Source organism: Lithobates pipiens, unplaced genomic scaffold (genome assembly GCF_037356315.1).
Source record: "Lithobates pipiens isolate NorthernLeopardFrog02 unplaced genomic scaffold, aLitPip1_a1.2 Scaffold_8, whole genome shotgun sequence".
Classification (NCBI taxonomy): domain Eukaryota; kingdom Metazoa; phylum Chordata; class Amphibia; order Anura; family Ranidae; genus Lithobates; species Lithobates pipiens.
This window is the reverse complement of record NW_027507903.1, coordinates 365,129,796-365,151,478: the sequence shown is the minus strand read 5'-3', so window position 1 is coordinate 365,151,478 and position 21,683 is coordinate 365,129,796. Positions and strand designations below refer to the sequence as shown.

The 21,683-nt window shown below is 41.4% G+C and overlaps 1 protein-coding gene across 2 annotated transcripts in view; it reads left to right on the top strand.

Annotated features, from left to right (window-relative positions):
* Positions 1-21,683, top strand: part of LOC143963764 (rho GTPase-activating protein 7-like) — a 411,625-nt gene that overhangs the window by 314,507 nt on the left and 75,435 nt on the right. For both annotated transcript variants that reach the window (XM_077473491.1, XM_077473490.1), the window contains exons 10-12: positions 14,630-14,744; positions 19,091-19,312; positions 20,267-20,487. In XM_077473491.1, the coding sequence (XP_077329617.1) occupies positions 14,630-14,744; positions 19,091-19,312; positions 20,267-20,487 (558 nt within the window). The remainder of the gene's footprint in view (positions 1-14,629; positions 14,745-19,090; positions 19,313-20,266; positions 20,488-21,683) is intronic.

Sequence of the window (21,683 nt, the reverse complement as noted above, 5' to 3'; positions counted from 1 at the left end):
CATACCATGTTTGGGGGTCAAATGGCACTGCACATCACCCTAAAAACACCATACCAACAGTGAAGTTTGGAGGTGGGGACATCATGGTGTGGGGCGGGCTGTTTTTTAGCATATGGTACTGGCTAACTTCATATCATTGAAGGAAGGACAAATGGAAAAAATGTACCAAGGCATTCTTGATAAAAATCTGCTGCCATCTACCAGGATGATGAAGATGAAACGAGGGTCGATATTTCAGCAAGACAATGATCCCACAGAACCTTCAAGTTTTGGAGACTGGAGGTGTCCTTGAAACTGTCACTACCAACAACAGATTTTGTACCACGTATTAAAATTCAGATAGCATGTTCAATACTTTTTCCCTGTGTCATTCCATTTATTACACATAACTTAATTTCTGAACTTATTTGTTTTGGTTTCTTTGTATGTTCAGATTTCATGGGTTCTTACCGATATGTGGTGAAGATTTCATGTCAATAGGACTTTTAGAAATATATTTTACCTAGAAAAATGGTTAGGTGTTCAATACTTATTTTACTCGCTGTCTTTATTATTGGGTGTATATTAGAAGAACACCTGAAATATTTCAGAGCATATATCTTTAAAATTTAAACATGTTACAGTTTAATGCTATCAGTTATCTGATTGCATGGGGAGGCCTTTATCTCAGATTTGCTGGATCCCAGTAAAAATGATGTAAAAAAAAACAAATTTCTCAGGCAGCTGTGGGACCACAGAAAAAGCTAGAGTGGGCTGCATCCGGTCAACATCCTGACATCTGGATGATCCTACACTAGATCAGAGTAAAATCACATACTTCTGCCATGGGATGTCTGCTATTTAGTTTGGGTGAAAGTCAAATCAGATAAAAAAAAAGTTTGAATAATTTACATGTTTTAGTTCATAGCCCTGCATTTTCTTCAAATACCCCTTATATCCTATTAACATGCATAGAGACTGATGGACATTTTATCAGAATTACTTAAAAAGGATTAACCTTTTCTTTTTTTTTTTTTTAATGACCTAATCCTACTCTTTACAAATCTTTCTTGTATGCAGCATGAGTAGTTCATTGTGTGGTGGTGTGTTTTTTTTTTTTTTTTTTTTTTTCTCTTATAAGCGTCTTTTCTACTTAAGACTACTTTGAAGGAACTTGCCAGATATATAGATGTTAATGTTTTACTTTGTAATGGAGTCTTCAAAGAAGTATAGTCTGAAAGCCCCGACTCCAGGGGTTAATCTCTTATCATCAGTTTCTTTGTGTGGTGGTGTTCTGTAGATAAACAGGCAGGAAATATGTTGTAATGATGTCATGGAGAACTTTTACTTTTGTTAATAGTGAAAGTTAGTGATTTTTTTTTTTACATAGAATTCGCTAAACTCCAAGATATTTGGGTGAATCTATGTATATAATACCTAATTACAAAGAAGGTAAACTTTCATTTGAAATTTTTTACTTTCAATTTACCATAATTTATTAGTAGTATATAACCGCAAAACAGCAATACATCAAACGTATATGAGCAAAACAAGAGCAGGAATTATTGCCCTAGGTACATGGTCAATTCTAACAAATTACATTTGATGTAAAAAACCTTATTCTGAGCCAATGACTATGGAATAGTACACAGCTCATATTGGAAGGCATATAAAGGTAGAGAACAGTCAGCATAGAGCTCCTAGCCAATGACCTTGAAGGTACCGACCACAACCTTGAATACCAAAAACGTCCAAGAAAGAAGGAAAATATGGAAAAAAAAAAAGGGGAAAAGGCAACAGAAGCGGACCAAGTATAGAAGAGACACTCTCCAGACCCGAAAACATACATTAAGGCTCAAAGGAAATCTGCTAATATTGTTTTTGTGTAACATAATCCATGTAATTTTTCTTTTTGCATATGCAAGGTATACAGAAGGTTTCTTCCAAGATTTGGCAAAAGTAATTTTGCCACCCAACAAGATGAAGATCAAGCGTTGCACACGATTAGGTTTACACTCCACCAGGACATTAAGAAGGACAATTTGTGGCGTTTGTGGAATTGACACACCTGCAACTCTATGCAACAGAGCAAAGATACTATTCCAAAAGCTACGAATCCTAGGGCACACCCCCTCATACATGATACATAGATCCCAGCAGGTTAAGGTTACACTCTCTAAAACATAACGGAAATGCAGAGGGATACATTCTTGCCAGTCTTGTGGGGACTAAATACCATTGGGTAAGAACCTTCACATTATCTTCCATTAAGGCAACATTCACATCACCAGTAAATGAACGTAAAAAAAATGTATGCCATAGTTGAAGGTCCTTCTCTTCTGCTAGAACCCTCTCCCATTCTAACATCTAAGAAAATTTGGGAGGAGTGCCCAGTAGTAGCCCATAAATAAGATGGATACCTCCCCGCTGACCAGAGTCTTGTGTGCATCATTTCTCCTAAGGGGTAACAGAGTCAGGGGTCTGGCTAGATAGATGTCAGAAAGTTGAAAATATGGAACAATCAAAAGCATTCTGTTGGATACATCTCAAGGGTTAACTTGCAAAAATATAGTGTAAAGGGAAATGTCTAATTCTATAGAGCTCTTTATCAAGCCACCACTGAAATACCTTAATATCTTGTCATGGAGGAAAAAGCAGATTATTAACCACTTCCAGCCCAAGGATGTCATAAGACGTCGTTGACTTTCAGTGACGTTCATAATTCAGATATCATCTTTTTAGAGCCGGAAGTTCTATGTACCATAAGAACAATCATAGCAGCAGCTCAGCTACTTGATCATTCTTACAGATGGCGGGAGAGGCCATCCCCCCTCCGGTGGTTCTCCAGGCTCGCTCATGTAATCAGCGACACAGAGAATCTGCCGCCGCTGTATGATCATAGAGAAGTAAACAAAGCCAAGCTCCCGGCTGGAAAGAAAGAGACCATATAGAGGAGGTATCCCCCAATATACACAAAGGGACTTTTAAGGCAACTAGTATACAGAATGTGATTAAGAAGTTTTATTTAAACACTGTTTAAAAAATTGGTGTATACATCACCATGTACCAACATATTAAAAAGATATGACGGAATTGAATAGGATAGAAGTGTTCTGGTGCTGTGCCAACGCATTTCAGGACCTGTGAAGAGTCCTTTCTTCAGGATCATTCCATAAGGAGATTAACAAATTGTAACATTCTATAATAAAACACAACATACATTAAGAATCAAAGGCCAAAGGCCACAGACAAAAAGTGGGAGCATCATAGGAAGTGAGATGAAAAAAGATTTTCAGCCTATGAGTCTTAAAGGTGTTGGCTGTTTAATCAAGGGTCTACAAGTATGCCAAAGGAAGAGTGGTTCATGTGGAGAAATATATAGACACCATAAAGGGCTTTCAACATAGTTGGTGGTAGTGGTAAAAATATCATAACTATCTATTATACATGTTAATAGATATCCATGTGTTTGTGTGTCTGTCTCTCTATCATTTTCTTTCTCTCTCTAGCAACTTTATATAGCACCACTAGAGGGGCCATGGGAAGCATATCCTAATTCCCCTGTAAAAAAAAATCCCTCTATAAATAGGTAAGGGCAAACGTGCTTTCACATAGAATCTATATACATGCCTGTACATACTCAGGCATTGGCAGGACACTGGGATATGGACGCGTGGCAAATAACTCCAATTGACATTACATATAATAATAATATCAAATATTTAATCCCTGTCTAGTTTCCTAATCTAAGTGCCTATAAGTAGATAATGCATCCTGACCTTTGAATCGAAGAAAACACCTGATGTGACTCAGATTCAGGATGGCAGCGCCTGCAGATACTGACATGCCCCATTAATAATCAGTTGAAAGACGCCCACACATGCGCAATGTGTTGCTGTGTGGGCTGACACACAATTTTCCAAGGTGGCTGCCATCTCCTACTGCCAACACAATCATGTTGTGCAGTGGGAGGAGTAGATCATCCTAGTGCATGTCTCTTTGATGGCACCTCCCTCCGCCATCAGCGTGGCCATGTCACATGCCGCGGGGGGTGATTGGACCATCATTGCATCTGCATCACGTCATGTACAGTGGGAGGAATAGGCCATCCTAGTATGTGCCTCACTGATGGCACCTCCCTCCGCTGTCGACGTGACCACATCACACGCAGCGAGGGGAAGGATTGGACCATCATTGCATCTGCATCACAGGTGGCTGTCCACTGCATTATCAGTGCAATTGTGTCAGATATAATGGGATGGATAGGTCATCCTCCCATAAATTATTCTATTAGATGGATTTTCAATATAGGCACCAGCATTGTACAGCTAGCTGCTGCACATGCGCTGGAAATATGCAGTCTGATTCGCCATTCCGAAAACATTAGCGGAGAGGATGCAGTAGGCATAGCAACCATAGAGAGATGAAAAGTAGAAAGCAGGTAGGTAACTTGCAGGAAGGCCAATGCTATTCAAAAGGCCCCCATTTCAGACATAAAGATGCCATCCCGTATAGATAAAAAAAAAAAAAAGGAGCAGGGTTTTGGTTAAAGAGAGCATATAGGGCAGGTTCCCATAGTACCTTCAGGGATGAAGAGACCAAGAGTGACATTTAGTCTATGCATATCATGTGCAAATCGCGGAATCCGGTGAGGTCCATAGGTTGGTCAGCCATTTCCAAAGCCACTTCCAGGGGATTATAAAGCTTTCACATGCAAACAATTACATCAAAGTACAGTGTCTAATATGACATTATATGTAGATGTTACAGTCAATTCGCAATTGGACATATACATTTGACATACAGTAAACGGTCCAGAGACAGCCCCATTAGAATTGTAGATTGTAAAGAGCCCCAACTGGTTACTTAGGGGGGCCAATATGATCTTAAAGGTATAATGTGCTATAGATCTTTCTCGCAGATTCCTGACACAAAAACCACTAGAAATGGTCAAAAACTTCATTGACTGTTTAATCCTGGTAGAGTGGTGGCCCTGAGCTCCATGATCCAGCCTGATTTATGCTGGGGGAGGAGCTTGTTCCAGTCCCTACCCCCCTCTGGGATTTGGATGAATACGATCCAGGATCAAAAATTTTAATTCAGGGACATATACTTCTGATAGTCCCTAATATGTCTCCCTAATAGGAGCTCAGGGTTGGCTGTTAGCATACTCATAATATGTCTACCTGCACATTTATGAAATTCCAATTTTGTCTTGCCAATGTAAAAACGTTGGCCATTAGCATGTTAATAAGTATACAACCCCTATCAACTTACAGTTCGCATAATGTTGAGGTCTAAATAATTGACCATTGGGTAATGTGATATCTGATTTGGTATTCATACATTGACATGTGGTACATCCACCACATGTAAATGTACCTAATTTTTTACAGGGATCAGATCTAAATGATCCTACGAATTCACTTTGAATGAATTGATCTTTGATTGATTTTGCTTTACAATAGGTGATTCCTGGATAAGATGGTATGTAGGGACTTAGTAGGGTCAATTTGTAGTATATGCCAATGTTTTTCCAATAATTTTCTAATCGCCCTATGTTGTGTATTATATTTCATGATTAGCCGAGTAGTTTGAGGTTTTATTTTTTATTCAAAAAGAGGAGCTTGTGACTGGATTGATTATTTGCCCGTTAAAGGCTTTCTCAAGACAAGTGAAGGATTGAGTAATATTCGTTTTAGGTCTCTAGACTAAATGAATCGTCTGAACAATTACTACTTATCCTTAAAAACTGAATGTAAGGGATTGATTGTACCAACGGTTGAGGGTGTGCACTGGTTGAATGTAGGATGGTGTTTCACACAGTGGGTTTTCGAAAAAGACCACTGAAGAGACTCCCATTAATATTTTTTGTTTTTCACATCCAAAAAAATGCAAGACATTGTGAAACAAGTTGAAATTATTCTTAATAGCTGACATAAACGCATTGAGGGCTTCAACAGAGCCCTCCCAAATAATGAATACATTGTCTATGTAATGATAACATGTAGTGATGTGACTAGTTAATAACAGAAGGGAACTTTCCCACTCCCCCAGGTACAGGTTGGCATATGATGGGGCATAACAAGTCCCCATAGCCACCCCATCCCTGGAGGAAGTGGGGAAAAAAAGTTATGCGATAGGATTTTTTTCTTTTATCTCAATCTTTCCAGCCTGGAGGAGAGATGTGGGGTCTTATAGACCCACATCTCTCCATAAAGAGGACCTGTCACGCACCATTCTTATTACAAGGAATGTTTACATTCCTTGTAATAGGAATAAAAGTGATAAAAAAAAACATTTTGTTTTTAAAGTGCCCCCATCCCTGTGTGCTCGCACACAGAGGCGAACGCATATGCATATGTAAATGCCGTTCAAATCACACATGTGAGGTATCGCCACGTGCATTAGAGAGAGCAACAATTCTAGCACTAGACCTCTTCTGTAACTCTAAACTGGTAACCTGTAAAAAAAGAAAAAAATTGTGTTGCCTATGGAGTACCAAAGTTTGGCGCTAAGTGTGCACAATATTAAAGCGTGACATGTTGGGTATCTATTTACTCGACGTAACATCAAATTATGCAAAAAAAATTTGCTAACTTTACTGTTTTGTTTAATTCATGAAACTGTTTTTTTTTTTTCCAAATGAAAAGACACGATTGAAAAATTGTTGCGCAAATATTGTGTGACACAGAGAGTTGCAACAACCACCATTTTATCCCTTAGGTTGTCTGCTAAAAAAACACATATATATATATATATATATATATATAATGTTTGGGGGTTCTGAGTAATTTTCTAGAAAAAGTGATGGTTTTTCCAGGTAGAAAGGAGTTCCAGAATAGGCCCGGTAAAAAGAAGAAACGAAATCTGAATTTTGTCATAGCTTGTCCCACAATGCGAAGGAGTGCAAGAGTAGGCACTAAAACTGGAAGTCTGAGAATCTGAGTCATTTTAAAGATATGAATCCTGCCGAACCAGAAAAGATTATATAAAGACCATTCTTGTAAATTCGCCTCCAATTTCCTGAATGGGGCGGATAATTAAATCTATCAAGTGAGTCAATATTGGTGAAAAGCTGCACACCTTAGTATAATATATTTATTTTGCTCCAGAAAAGTGTCCCCTGAGGGGATTAAGCAACACAGCCGTAAACGTAACATTTAAGGCTATCAACTGATGCATTCATCTCAAGCCCTGATACCGCCTCCATAACTCCCTAAGTAAATTTAAAATGTTAGGTGTGGAAATCAACAGAGAAGTCACGAATAGGCGTAGATCATCTGCAAATAGAGTACACTTGTGTTTCTGTGAACCACAATGCACCACGTGTATGTCTGGGTCAGTCCGAATGGCTATCGCCAGGGTCTCTGTCACAATTGCGAACCAGCGGAGAGAAGGGGCAGCCTTTTTTCCTACCCCGAGCAATAGAAATTGGTTGAGACAGATGGCCTTGAAGCCTCACCTGCACTTGTGGGGCAGAATAATAGGGGATGTTAAACCCCCAGAAAACAGGGACTAAAATCCTCTTTAGCACTCTAAACATGTAAGGCCAAGAGATAGTGTCAGATACTTTTTGAAGATCAATAGACAGTAAATACCCTTCCTGGTGGTCACTCAAGTTTTTTTTTTTTTTTGTTTTTTTTCAATTCTTTTTATTGTGTTTTTTCACATGTTATACATACAAAACACAGGGGGACAGAGAAGGCAACATACCCACTCTCCCCTTGGTCCACCAGTGAAGGAATGACCTTGGCTAGTCGTGATGTCAACACCTTAGTTAGGATCTTTAGATCTGCATTCAGTAATGCTATGGGGCAGAAGGACGAACACTCCTGTTGGCCCTTATCCGGTTTCAATAGGAGAATTATGTATGCTTCCATCGTTAAAGGTGGGAGGACTCCACTTTTACGGCAGTGGCCAAAAAGGACACTGAGTCTTGGGGCTAGTTGTGCCATATATTGTTTATAGAAGCCCCCCGGGAAGCCATCTGGGCCCAGGGATTTCTGAGGCGGAAAAGCTAGTATCGCCGCTTCAATTTCCAGAGCTGAAATATCAGCATCCAGAAGGGTAACATCTGAGTCTGACAATATGGGGAGAGAGGGGTTATTAAATTAACCCTCTCTCCCCATCTATCTCACCGGTGTCATACGCTAATATAGGGGAGTAGAACGTAGTATAATACCTCACAAATTCTTCCAAGATACCAGAAGGGTCAGTGACCATGTCCCACCCCAGTGGTTTTAATAACAGGGACACTAACAGGTATTGTTTGATCTGCTGCCAAGAGGGCCAAAAGCTTGCTATTTTTGTCCCCATAAGAAAATATCGATTCCGCCCTCTTCCCTATTTCAGCGTGGCCCAGTTCAGAGAAGTACACTGACAAAAGTCTAGCAGAGCTGTATAATTGGTCTCTGATGGGGAGTTGGCGTGAGCACATTCTCATTCATTAGCTAGGAGAGGCTCTCCCTGTGCATTGTGATCTTTCCTGGCTGCTTTTATCGCAGAGATACAGTCCCCCCTTGCTGCAGCTTTAAATGCATCCCATACCAAGGTCGGTTAAGCCGTATCAACATTGGTTGACCAGCAAGCTGCAATGGAGCCCTGTATCTGGGAAGCCACTTGATCCTCCTACAACCTCCAGCCTCCCCCCAACCGGGAGAGTCATGGAGACTGAAAGTGGGCAGTGGTCCGCCGTTCCCCCCCCAGCCAAGTATTCGGCGTCATGAACATGCATTAGCAGTGGAGGATTGCCAAATGCCAAATCAATTCTGGCAGAAGATCTATGGATAGCAGATAAGTGTGAATAGGATTTGACATTGAGGTGTTTCCAGCGCTATTACTCAGCGAGACTTGTCACAGACATCCAAGAGCATAGGTCAGCAGAGGCAGGCCTATTGGTATTGGAAGATTCCAGTGTGGGGTCTAAAATGGCATTGAAATCCCCCATGAATAGGGTAGGCAGGCTAATAAAGGGAGCCAGTTTTACCATTAGATCATAAAGCACTTGCATCTAAATAGGCAAGTATATATTCACAATGAACGTTTTCTGGTTGTATATATCCAGCACCACAGCCACATATCAAACCTCCCCCCCAGGTCAGAACACCCGATGAATAGTGCAAGGGACAGCCTTGCTATTTAGGTTGGAAACCCCTCTTGCGTAAGTGGAGTATGTAGAGTGTAATGCCCTTTGAATCCAGGATTTGTTCAGGGATGAGGTTTTACTTCCCGCCAGGTGGGTCTCCTGCAGGAGGGTGATGTGGCTTTACTTGTTTAAGGTACTGAAAAATGTCTACGCTTTTAAATTTAGTGTTCAAACCCGTTACATTCCAAGATCCAGATCCTGTGACACAATTTCTGAACTAAAGCAATTATTGGTGCAAAACCTCTAAAAAAAAAAAAAAAAAAAAAAGGAATATACTGAATGGTAACCCCCCACCCCCCCTTCTGGTTTACCAGAAATTTGCAACCAAAAAGCAGAAGCCAAAAATGTTGTCCAGTATGCAGCTTGCTCGCAAAATCAAAAAAACTGAAAAAGTCCAACCGTTGGTGTAGAAAGTTCAGCAGTGCTATATGTAAAACTTGCATCTCCACGCAGAACTCCTTGCCAACCAATTATAAGAGTGGTGCATTCTTCAAACTGCAGGTTAGAGTGTCATTACTGAGAAAAAAACATTTATCGGCAACATACTGTGCTGGCCAACACCGCAAATGGTGGTGATGCAAATGTGATAGTGAAAAACCTCCCATGTGTAGCAGTAAAACATGGAACTAGAACAGGCCTCATGCGAGGAGAAATGGACACCCAGGTAGCGTTAGGGATTACCATCCAGCCAATCACATGCATCTCATGGAGTGTCAAAGAATTTGACCGAACCTTTGTATTGAACCCGGAGATGGCTAGGATACAGCATGCTGTACTTTAGTTATTTTTCTCTGAAGCCTCTCATCACAGGAGGAGTGACATTTCCTCTCTGTTTCAGCAGAAAAGTCTGACAAGAGCATTATGCAAGCATTTTCAATCTTTAAATCCTGATGCTTTCTTGCTTCAGCCAGATGCATGTCATAGTCTCTATAGTTTAGAAACCTGACTAGGAAGGGCCGGGGCAGAGAACTAGGCAGTCCAGCACAAGTGGGAACCCTGTGTGCTCTCTCCACCACGTATGTGGGTGGGATATCCTCCAAGGAAAGCAGATTTTTCAAAAACTGTTCAGCAAACAGGACCAATCTGGCTCCTTCTGCACCTTCAGACAATCCCACTACCCTCACATTTCTCCTCTGCCTGTCCTCAACGTCATTGGCGCGATTGTTGGAGTGATCTCACCATGTCCCTGAGTTCAGACAGTTTGGAGCCCTGGGAGTGGGAGGCATCTTCCACCTCAGATGTGGTCTTTTGCAGTTGTGAGCCTGCCTCTGATCTTGTCCAGGCCATGTCCGAGATTATACTGATGCCAGGTGGTCAATATGACCTATAAGCTCATTCTTGGCCGCTGCGATCGCCTCCGGGATCAGACCCGTGATTGCCGCAGTTTCCACCTCTAACTTGGGGGGTGGTAGTGGTGATATCTCCGGTGCACAGTGTTAAATGCCTGTGCTTGATCCCTGCTCCATCCTCGCTCTCTGCCTTTTGGCACACTGTGAGAACGACACAGGAGCCCAGATGGTAGGGGTGTGGCCAACAAACGTCTCCACCACGCTGGGAGTGGGGAGTGGAGCTGCCTCTGATTCCATGGCCGTGGAGGACAGGTCTCCTTGTGTTTTTTTTTTTTTTTTTTTTTGGGGGGGGTTTTTTAGGTCAAGGATTGTATTTTATGTGCTTCGCATTCCCCACTACCAGAATCGGTACAGTTATCCGGGAAAGGGTCGGTTTGAAGGGTTCCAAAGGGGTAATTTTCAGGAGGAAAGCCAGTCCTCCTTTGCAGCATGCTGGATGAGGTCAGGTATTTCTTTTAGCCCTATTTAAAAGTAAGAATTACTGCCAGGTTATAGGCCTGCCATACACGTCTTGCCCGATCACACCCCCCCCCCCCCCCGTCCATGTTTTTTGAGTGCCATTTTGTATTGAACTTCCCGGTGCTTATTGGACTGAATCTTGTATGTTTCTATACTTTCACTATGTTTTTGATGATAGGTGGCACAGTGGTGTATTGGTTAGCACGCTCACCTAGCAGTAAGAAGGGTCGCTGGTTTGAATCCCAACCACAACACTACCTTCCTGGAATTTGCATGTTCTCCCTGTGCCTGTGTGGGTTTCCTCCGACAATCCAAAGACATGCAGGTAGGTTAATTGGCTTCTATCCAAAATTGGCCCTAGTATATGAATGGGGACCTTGGATTGTGGGCTCCTTGAGGGTAGGGACCGATGTGAGTGTGCAATGTATAGGGACAATTGTAGACACTCACTCAGGTTGAACTGGATGGACTGGTGTCTTTATTCAACCTTACTAACTAAAACTATATACAGTATACCACGTGTATGACAGGCCTATAACCTGGCAGTAATTTCTCCTTTTAAATTGGGCTAAAAAATACCTGACCTCATCCAGAATTCTGCAGAGGACTCTTGCTGTCTGTATTGAATCATTGGTCCCAACACACCCCTTCACTCCAGTCAGCAGGACGCATGAGCATTGCTAATTGAAGAGCTAAACGTTTGATTCAGTAGGGGATATGTGGGACCTAAAGGGAGAACTCAACCTCACAGGAAACACTTTTCCACTCAGACTGTGGCTACTTTCTTAAACTAGGTACACACTACCATTTTTTTCGGTCAGTCAATGGGCAGATTTGAGTTGGGTACAGGAGTCTCCCGCTGTCAGGATACACTAATCAGCACTGCAGCTGATTGGCTGCCAGCCACTGATCAAAGCAGTCCCATTCAACAGAAGCCAAGCTAATGACCGGCTTCTGTTGAACTAGGAGGACTACACACAGCTTGAAATTTGGCTGGTCTCTGATGAAATGGCCAGACTTCGATCTGTGTGTACTTAGCTTAAAGAAAATATACTGGGAAGTTTTGCAATTTCACTATATACAGTGCCATAACACCCTTAACAGTGCATGACATAGAAATCTCCTATTCTTGTGTTAAAAAAAAAAAAAAACCTTAAACATGGATAGAAATTTAAAGGATAAGTTCATGTTTGGGAGCATGTTTCACGTTACACCCATATTTAAGGTGTAAGACCATGCAGGAGCCTGGCATTGCACCCATGGTCTACTGATCACAGGTGAAAATTCTTTCCATACTCCTGTGGGAAATGTATAAATGCACATTTCTTTATCGTACATCATAGGACACAGAGCCTAAGTATTTACTTAGTGGGACATCCCATAGCAATGCTACTTGAGCGGAGGGAGACGCAACCCGTAGGGCACCCCCAGACCTTGAGGACGTATACTGCTGCCTGCAGCACACTGTGCCCAAAGGCGATATCCTCATTCCTTCTTACATCCACTTGGTAAAATGTTGTGACTGTATGGACCGAAGACCAAGTTGGGGCCTTGCAGATCTGAGGAAAGGAGGCCTGGTTGACGCACTGCCCAAGAAGCACTAACCACTCTAGAGTGTGCCTTAACTTGAATAGGGGGAATCTTACCCCTTTAATCATAAGTTTTGAATTATAACTTGATGAATCCACTTAGCAACAGTACCTTTCGATGCTGCCTGTCCTTTTTTAGGACCCTCTGGCAGAATAAATAAGACATCAGAGTTTCGAATCTGAGCAGTTTTGTTTAAATAGATTTTCACTGCTCTCACTACATCAAGACAATGTAGTGACTTTTCTTCCCTGGAGCATGGTTTTGGGGAAAAACGATGGCAGGACAATATCTTCATTCAGATGAAAGCCTGAAACCACCTTTGGCAAAAAGCCTGGACGAGGATGTAACACCACTCTGTCCTCATGAATAATCATATATGGCTCTTTACAAGAAAGAGCAGCCAATTCTGAAACCCTCCTTGCTGAGAATATAGCAACCAAAAATATCAGCTTCCTAGTCAGAAGGACTAAGGAAACATGCTGTAATAGTTCAAATGGTGGTTTTTGTAATGCTGACAAAACTAAATTCAATTCCCAAAGAGTTAAACGTGATTTAACTGGCAGATTAATCTGCATCACCCCTTGCATAAAACCCCAGACTAAAGAATGCGTAGCAATCGGTCTTTGAAATAAAAACGATAAGGCTGAGACTTGGCCCTTAATAGTACATAGGGCCAACTTCATCTCTACGCCCAATTGTAGAAAGGCAAGGATTCTGCCTATAATATATCCCCGAGGGTGCCAACCCTTGGATTCACACCAGGAAACGTAAGCTTTCCAAACTCTATAATATACAGCTCTGGAAACTGGTTTCCTCGCACTGATTAAAGTTGAGATAACAGACCTGGAAAGCCCACGCTTCTTCAGAATGTGGGTTTCAATAGCCAAGCCATTAAATTTAGTGTTTGTAAAGTAGGATGGAATATCGGCCCCTGAGATGGTAGATCTGGCCTTAGTGGGAGAGGCCAAGGACTCTCCACTGCCATCTTTACAATCTTTGCGTACCATGACCACCTGGGCCATGTTGGTGCTACCAGAATTACCGTCTTTCTTTCCAGCTTGATCCTGCAAAGAAGTTGAGGCAGCAACTGAATCAGGGGGAAAAGCGCAGGTCAGTGAAAACTGATCCCATGGGGTTATCACCGCATCTGTTTGGTATGCGAGTGGATCCATTGTTCTGGACACAATGTTGACTAACTTCATGTTGAATCTGGACACATGAAGATCTGTGTCCGGAGTCCCCCATCTTTGGCAAATGGCCCAAAACAGTTCGTGGTGAGGAGACCATTCCCCTGGGAATAACTGCTGGCGACTTAGTCAGCCTGACAATCTTCTACTCCCGGAATGAAAACTGCCGACAGGGATGGGACATTCCTTTCTGCCCAAGTTAGGATATGGTTCCCCTCTCTTTGAACTGAGAGACTCTTGGTGCCCCCTTGGTGATTGATATAGGCCTCAGCCGTGGCATATACCATATGTTATACAATAAAATTGCATGTTTGGGTGCCTATGGAGGAATCATTCACAACAACTTTAGAGAGTCTCCATTTGTATGTCAGGAAGACGGAGAAGAGTAAGCAGACAGGTGGGCTAGCATTTCTGCAAGCAGCAGAACTGGTATCAGTGTTTACAGAGAAGCAGAAGGTGGTGCGAGATGCTGTTCACTGCACGTGTGCTACTTTACCAAGGGACTGAAAGTTCCTAGCCTGTAATGGGCTATTGCTGAGCTAACGAGAGCCTGTTAGTTCCTCCAGGAGCGATCCAGCAGAAGCTGTATGAAAGCAAATCAAGTTTGTGCAGGAGGAAGGAAGAATATGAATCTGTAAACAGGGAGGAAGTTGTCCCTGGTTCTGTTTATTGAACATTTGCAAGTTGGGCATCCCATAATCTCTTACCCCATTTAGTTATCAATAAAAAAAATAAAAAAAAAAGCAAGCCAAAGGACTGATTTCTGTATCTGGATGAAAGAAGGAAATGCTGAGTGATTGGCTGTGTAGCAGTTGGGAACCCTGACATCAGCAATTCCTACGGGGGGTAGTGCTACAACTGCAATGTGATTGTTATGCGTAAATATAAAACTTTATCTCTTTTTTTTTTTAAATTAGGTCAAGTCAGAGGAAATGCAGTACTGGAAAACCAGACCAGAAAGACTTAAGTGAAAACTTGGCAGCAACTCAAGGCTTAGCTCACATGATTGCAGAGTGCAGGAGGCTATTTCAGGTACATCATTGATTTTTATCAAAAAGATACTGTTTTTGCTATTTAAAAATACATACAGCATCACATAAAAATATAAATAGCTCACAACTCTTACTCATGGTTGGACTTTTGTAGACAAACTTGTTGCAGAGAGTGTCTAACTCCTCTATCCAAGATATCGCATGGTCCGACCATGTGCCTATCTCTTTACAAATAGAGGAGGGAAATGACTTTGCACCAACACATTTGTAGAGATGCAACAACTTGGTAATACAAAATCCTGAAAATCCGAAAGAACCCAACTCTTGATTGAGTTTTTCCAAATTCAGTGTGCCCCAAGCTACAAATCCTTTTGCTAATTGCAATGCCCACAAAACTAAATTACTATGGCAACAAAAACAAAATGGGCAAGGTTCTAGCCAACAGGCTTAAGACGTGGAGCGTTAAGACTAAAATCCCACATATTATCCATGCTGCCACGCAAGACAAACGTACTAACCCACAGGCAATAGCCGACTCATTTGCTGACTATTAGAGCTCACTATATAATTAAACTAATAACCCGACTACCTCTCAACCCTCTCAACCCTCTGAAGCCGCTATTAAAAACTTCTTAAACACGTTAAAGCTTCCATCTATGTGACCATTCCAACTAGTCTTTTGCTCCGTACACACGATCGGACTTTCCGACAACAAAACCATGGATTTTTGTTGGAAGATTGTTGGCTCCAACTTGTCTTGCATACACGGTCACACAAATGTTGGCCAACAATTACAAATGTGGGAACGTGGTGACATACAACGAGTCAAGATAAAGCAAGTTCAAAAGCCAGTGCAACTCCTTCTGCTTGATTCTGAGCATGCATGAATTTTTGTGCGTCGGACTTGTGTACACACTATCGGAAATTCCGACAACAAAGTTTTGTTGGCGGAAAATTTGAGAACCTGCTAGCCAAAATTTGTTGGTGGAAATTCCAACAACAAATGTTCAATGGAGCATACACACGGTTAGACTTTCAGCCAACAAGCTCACATCCAACATTTGTTGTCAGAAAATCTGATCGTGTGTACAGGGCATTAGAATGTCTTATAACTAAAAAAGGAAATTGACCACACCATTCTTTCCCTCCCTAATGCTAAATCCCCAGACCCAGATGGACTCACAAATTAATTATTAAACTCTTCAAAGATATCTTAACCCCACATCCCCTATTAGTGTTTCATGAAGCTGTCTCATTAGGGTCTTTCCCCTATGCTTGAGGCACACATTGTTACTTTGCTCAAACCAGGTAAACCCCCTATTACGCCAGCTAACTTCCAATCTCCGTACTGAATGCAGACTTAAAAGTCTATGCCAAATTACTGGCTACAAGGTTGCTTGACATCTTTCTATACTTAGTGAATCCTGATCAATTGGGCTTGCTGTTTGCCTTCTCTGCTTCTCTCCATAGACGCACAGAAGCCATTCAATATAGTTTGTTGGGGTTACATGTCTGCCGTGCTCCAGAAATTTGGTTTTAAGCAGACAATCCTCTTGCCCATTTTTGCCCTATATTCCTAACCCTCTGCCTTCACTGAACGTCTGTTGTCCAAAACCTTTAATATTTCTAATGGTAACTGGCAGGAGTGCCCGCTCCTCCCATCCATTTTCAACTTGGTGATAGAGCCACTAGCGGAGGCTATTCGGATGCACCCACATATATCAGGGCTTTAGACTCAGCCAAAATGTGCACGTTATAAACTTAATTGCAGATGATCCAATACTTTTCTTAACCAACCCAACAATCTCACTCCCATTTGCTCACAAAATCCTTAATCGCTGTAGGAACATATTGTACTACAAAGTCAATTTCACAAAATCCTTAATTTTAGATCTAAGGGTCAATGCGTGGGCTCATCTAAAATCCCTTTTTCCATATACTTTGATGGAACAATCCATCCCTTAGATAGGGCTAACCTTAACTGCCAAAATGTCACAACTGGTTGATCTCAAACCACTTTTAAACCACATCCGACAAGATCTTTAACGCATTGCTAAATTTGAATTGTCTTAGGCAGGGAAAATTGCTTCTTTTAAAATTATGGTTCTCCCTAGAATATTGTAACTTTTCCATACACTCCCGGTTCAGCTAAAGCCATTTCACTTGCCAGGCATCATCAGTAGTTTTAAGCATTTCCTATGGCAAGAGAAAAGAGCACATTGCTCACACAAACACCTTATTCAACATAGAAAGTTGGGGCGAATGGGTTTAACAGACATTCAGGATTACCAGATGGCTACATTTCTGGCACAAAACTCAAAAACTTGTTTTTGACCACATCTGAAACACTATGGGTCAACGTAGAAACAGCTTGGTCACAAGCTCCCAATTTAACCCTGCTTTTGCTAGCAGATTAGTTGAAACCGCTTTCATTGTCTAACCTTCCCCCAATCACACAGGCTTCAGTTATTTCCTGGAGAACTATTCTTCATCTGTCACAACAAGATCCAATATGCACTAGACTTCAACTGCCGGTGGGAGTACTGTAAACACTAATTCCATACCTTTCAGTTAGTCAATGGGTGGCAAAAGGTATAGCCTGGATAGATGAACTACTGCAGAATGGCATACTCAGCTTTTTCAATGTTGGCATCTCAATATGACCTTCCTAAATCATCCCACTTTACTTATACACATATCACTACCTTCCTGACTAAACATCCACCTCCCACGATCTATATTAAATTCTCAAGTGCGGAACTACTATACCAGTTTCTCAGCTTCAAACAAGGGTATATACCTACTGTACAGTATACTGCAGCAAAAACAATTGGTTAAAGCTCCCCCTATGCTAGCATGGGAATCAGAATTAAAGACGCAATTGACACCCCAACAGTGGTCCTTAGCCTTCCTATACAATTTTATAGCCTCCCACTGTATCTTACTCCCACTGTATCAATCACTAGGAATTAACCCATAAATTAGAAACTGGCTAAGTACTAACTAACCCTCCCAGCCTTCACTTTGTTGGAGAGAAGGTGGCCACTCGGGTACCATTCTTCATCTTTTTTGGGCCTGTAGGAATAAATCAGTATTATCCTAGAAATCACTGGTATACCAGTACAACCAGAACCTCCCTTAGCAACTTTATATGTAGGTATTGAGAAATATCCCCCTGCATACAGGTTAGTGGTTACTCATATTCTAACTTTGTGGGTTTCTGGATATTTCATGATCTACTCATAAATTTGGCTAAATCATGGATACAACACACATGTTTTTTTTTACACTTTGACAAATTCAGTCTTTCTGTTGATATTAGGAAACAAACACATGTTTTCTTATTTGTCCCCCCCCCCCCCCCAATTATTCTCTAAGTCTGCGTGTGCATGGACACTTGGGCTAACACGCAGGGAAGTTTAAAGTCAGGAAAAAAAAAACACCAGATGCCACTAGAGGCAGCTGCAAAAACGTCCAGTGTACATGACGACTTAGGCCGCGTACACACGGGCGGACTGTCCGCCCAACTAGGTTCGTCAAACAGTTTGACAAACAGTCCGTTCAAAATTTGCATGAGCGGACTTGACCACACACGACGAACGAACAGTCCGCTGAAAATTTGCGCGATGACGTGAACGGCACGTACGACGGGACGAGAAATTCGGCGTCCGATACACTGCAATGCAACCTTCGCCGTGTAAATTCTTTCTGAGCATGCGCGAGACTTAGTTTGCCGAACAAGCCTACACACGAGCGGACTGTCCGCTCAAACCAAGTTTCAGCGGACAGTCTTACGGAAATTCCGAAAAACTATGTTTGTCAGACTGTCCGCTGAAGCCCACACACGAGCGGACTGTCCGCTGAAACACTGTTCAGCGGACAAAGTTGGACGAACAGTCCGCCCATGTGTACGCGGCCTTAGTGGTATACCCCAAGGCTCAGCGTAAGATCCTTAATGTTTTAAGTTTGGGATTAAAAGTACAATTTCTGTGTTTGCAGATGACACCAAACTATGTAATGTAATAACGTCCTTACAGGATGTCTCCAACTTCCAAACAAACTTGAATGCACCGTTTATTGGATATTCTGGTAGATCTTAGACATAATAACATGCAGTGCAAAGCTGCAGTTTCCAAAGCAAGCAGTTGACTTTCTTGTATTAAGAGGAAAGATTCCAGAGAGAGGGATGCCATTTTACCCCTGTACAAGGCATTAGTAAGACACTATCTAGAATTTGCAATTCAGTTTTGGGCACCAGTTCACAAAAAGAATATTGGGCAACTGGAGAATGTGCAGAGAAGGGCAACCAAATTGATAAGAGGCATAGAGGAGTTCAGCTATTAAGAAAGATTTATGTACAGAATTTCTTTTTTGTTTGTTTTTAAGGTACCGGACTACTGCCATGACTTCTGTCAAAGTATTTGTCAGCCAATGTCTGCACCTTTTAAAGTGACCAGAGACACATGCACAAACTCATTGGCAGCATATTGCAATACTCTCAAATCCTTGGAGAACTCTATGCAGGATCTTCTGAGAGATGCAAAGGACAAATTCCGTAGCTGGGTGGCATGTGCAGGATTTGAAAATGTTGAACTAGCTTACAAAAAGGTTTGTAAAATATACCTTGTTCTTTTGTAGATGTGCACCTTTTACTGGAAAATCACTTTTAGACAACTTTGATGGCAAAAACAGACAGATATTTCAATGCAACCTACCACAGACAGTTTCTTTAAAGGTCAACTTTGCCCACAATAACGATTAAAAAATAATGTTCTTTAGCATGGAACATACATTCCACATTAATTACGCTACCAAAATTTGTGTGTTCTGTAAATTGTTTCCAGGATTGCTCTTGTTTCTTTTTGCTGGAGGGTGACATTTTGCTGAAGCTCAAAGCCCCTAAAGCAGCAGTAAAACTTTAGACTGTCAGCAAATCAGCCTCTATAGTTTTGGCACAATGCCGAAAAATAGAGAGCAACTAAGCTAACTGTTATAATTCTTGCAGTAAACTTAAAAGGAAAAAAAAAACAAAAAAACAAAAACAAAAAACAGTATCATACTAATATGCTTTTACTAAACAGGAGCTTTGTCTATACAAACTACTTAGTTACAGAAAAACAATACAAGACCTATAGAGTCCTGCAAATATGCATACTGTACATACACACAAACACACTTGAAAATAGTCCTTGAAAATAAGGAAAAAACGATGAATGTCTGCTGACTGCCAAATGAAAAGTATGCCAGACAAATAAAAAGGCAGGTTCCCAACTGACAGCTTGTTCCTATTACTTTATAAGAAAACACAACTGGCCTTCTTCAAGGAGTAGGGTACATTCTGCTCACTGCTAAACTTAAGTTTATTAGTACAAACAGAGGCAACTTACCTCTATTTATTTGTACTAATAATATTTGGTCTAGCAGTAAGCATCAGAAGTATGATATCAAATGACAGTATTCAGAGTTGCTCATTAAAACTTGGTTGGTATAAAATCAAAGCTCTAAATATCTTGAGATCTGGAATGCTGATGGTTTGTGTATAATTATGTGTTGTAATCTCAGGTTGAAAACAAGGACTATCCAATCAGGGTATGGAAAGTTTCTATTGAACTTAATTCAACACCATACGTGGCCTTACAATATATTTTGAGAAAACAGCATACATGGGATTCAAGTTTACAGCAGTCCAAAATCTTAGATACTCTGGATGAAGATACAGAAATCTACCACTACACTACAGAGAGCATGCCTCCAATACCATGCAAGGAATATGTAATTTTAAGGTAATTAACTTTTTTTATGCAATTTCTATATTAACCTCTGTACATTCAAGCACAGTACGGGAGCAGCTGCTATACATTAATGTGTCTAAACCCTTACAAAGAATTTACAAATATAACAAAATTGCAGTTGATCTTGCCACAAATCCACTGCTGTCCTGTGTCCTATGCACTCTGCAGTGTTGTCTCAAACATTGTTTTCAACCCTGCCCAGATCACCTCTGTGAACTACAGAACACTACCCCCCCCCCCCCCCCCCCCCAATGCAGTAGCATATCTAGTGTATTTGATACCCAGGGCAGATAATTTTCCTACATATGTCAAAAGCAATAATTATTGTTTAGATCCCTTCTCCCTTATGGATAAATTATTCTTGCCTAACTAGTTTATTATTTTACTTTGAATCTTCATTCAACGCCTCACTGCTCTGTACTATCACAATAGAAAAGTGCATCCAGATCAGTGCAACCTTAGTCCAGTCATAGGGAGGGTCTATAAGTGGCTTTGGGTCATATGTGGGTGATCAGTGATGCTGCGTGGCACTTTGTGCAATGTGTGTAGTTAGCTGAAGGGTGCTGTACAGTTCCAGGCCCATGGTCCATCCCTATGGAACCCAGTCTCTGAGGACCCCTGTAGTGGTATGTCTGCAATAATAGATGAAGTCTGGACCCTATATAAAGAGCAGCAACATGGACAAGATAAGACAGGTGAGACAGGGTCAGGCTGCTCATTGAACAGTTACTGTAGCCCCATTTTTCAATACTTGGTGGTTATATGTTGAATCTCTCGGGAAACCAGGTATGTGCTTGAAATGTATTCACTAAATGGTGTAAACTTTTCAAACATGGTGCTAAAATTCAACCAGTCAGCTTAGTCTCAGGTGGATGACCTAGTGTCACACCACAGGTCACACACTTTAACACTTTCTCCTGGAGCCCTAATATGGTTCTCAGGTGCTTCCTCCTGCCCTTTTGCCAGGAGAATTTGCTATATTATGGTCATCAACCGGATTCTATACTATTCTTTTAGAACAGGCTTATCCTATGTCTGTTTCCTGCTCTGTGAGTACCCCACAGGGCACTGCCCTCACCTGTAGCAATGGCAGAAACTAGGCAAAAGGGAGCCATGGCAAAAGCTCAGGAAAACACTTGCTCTGCCGAACACAACACTTACTCTAAAATTTCCGATGCTTTCCTTGC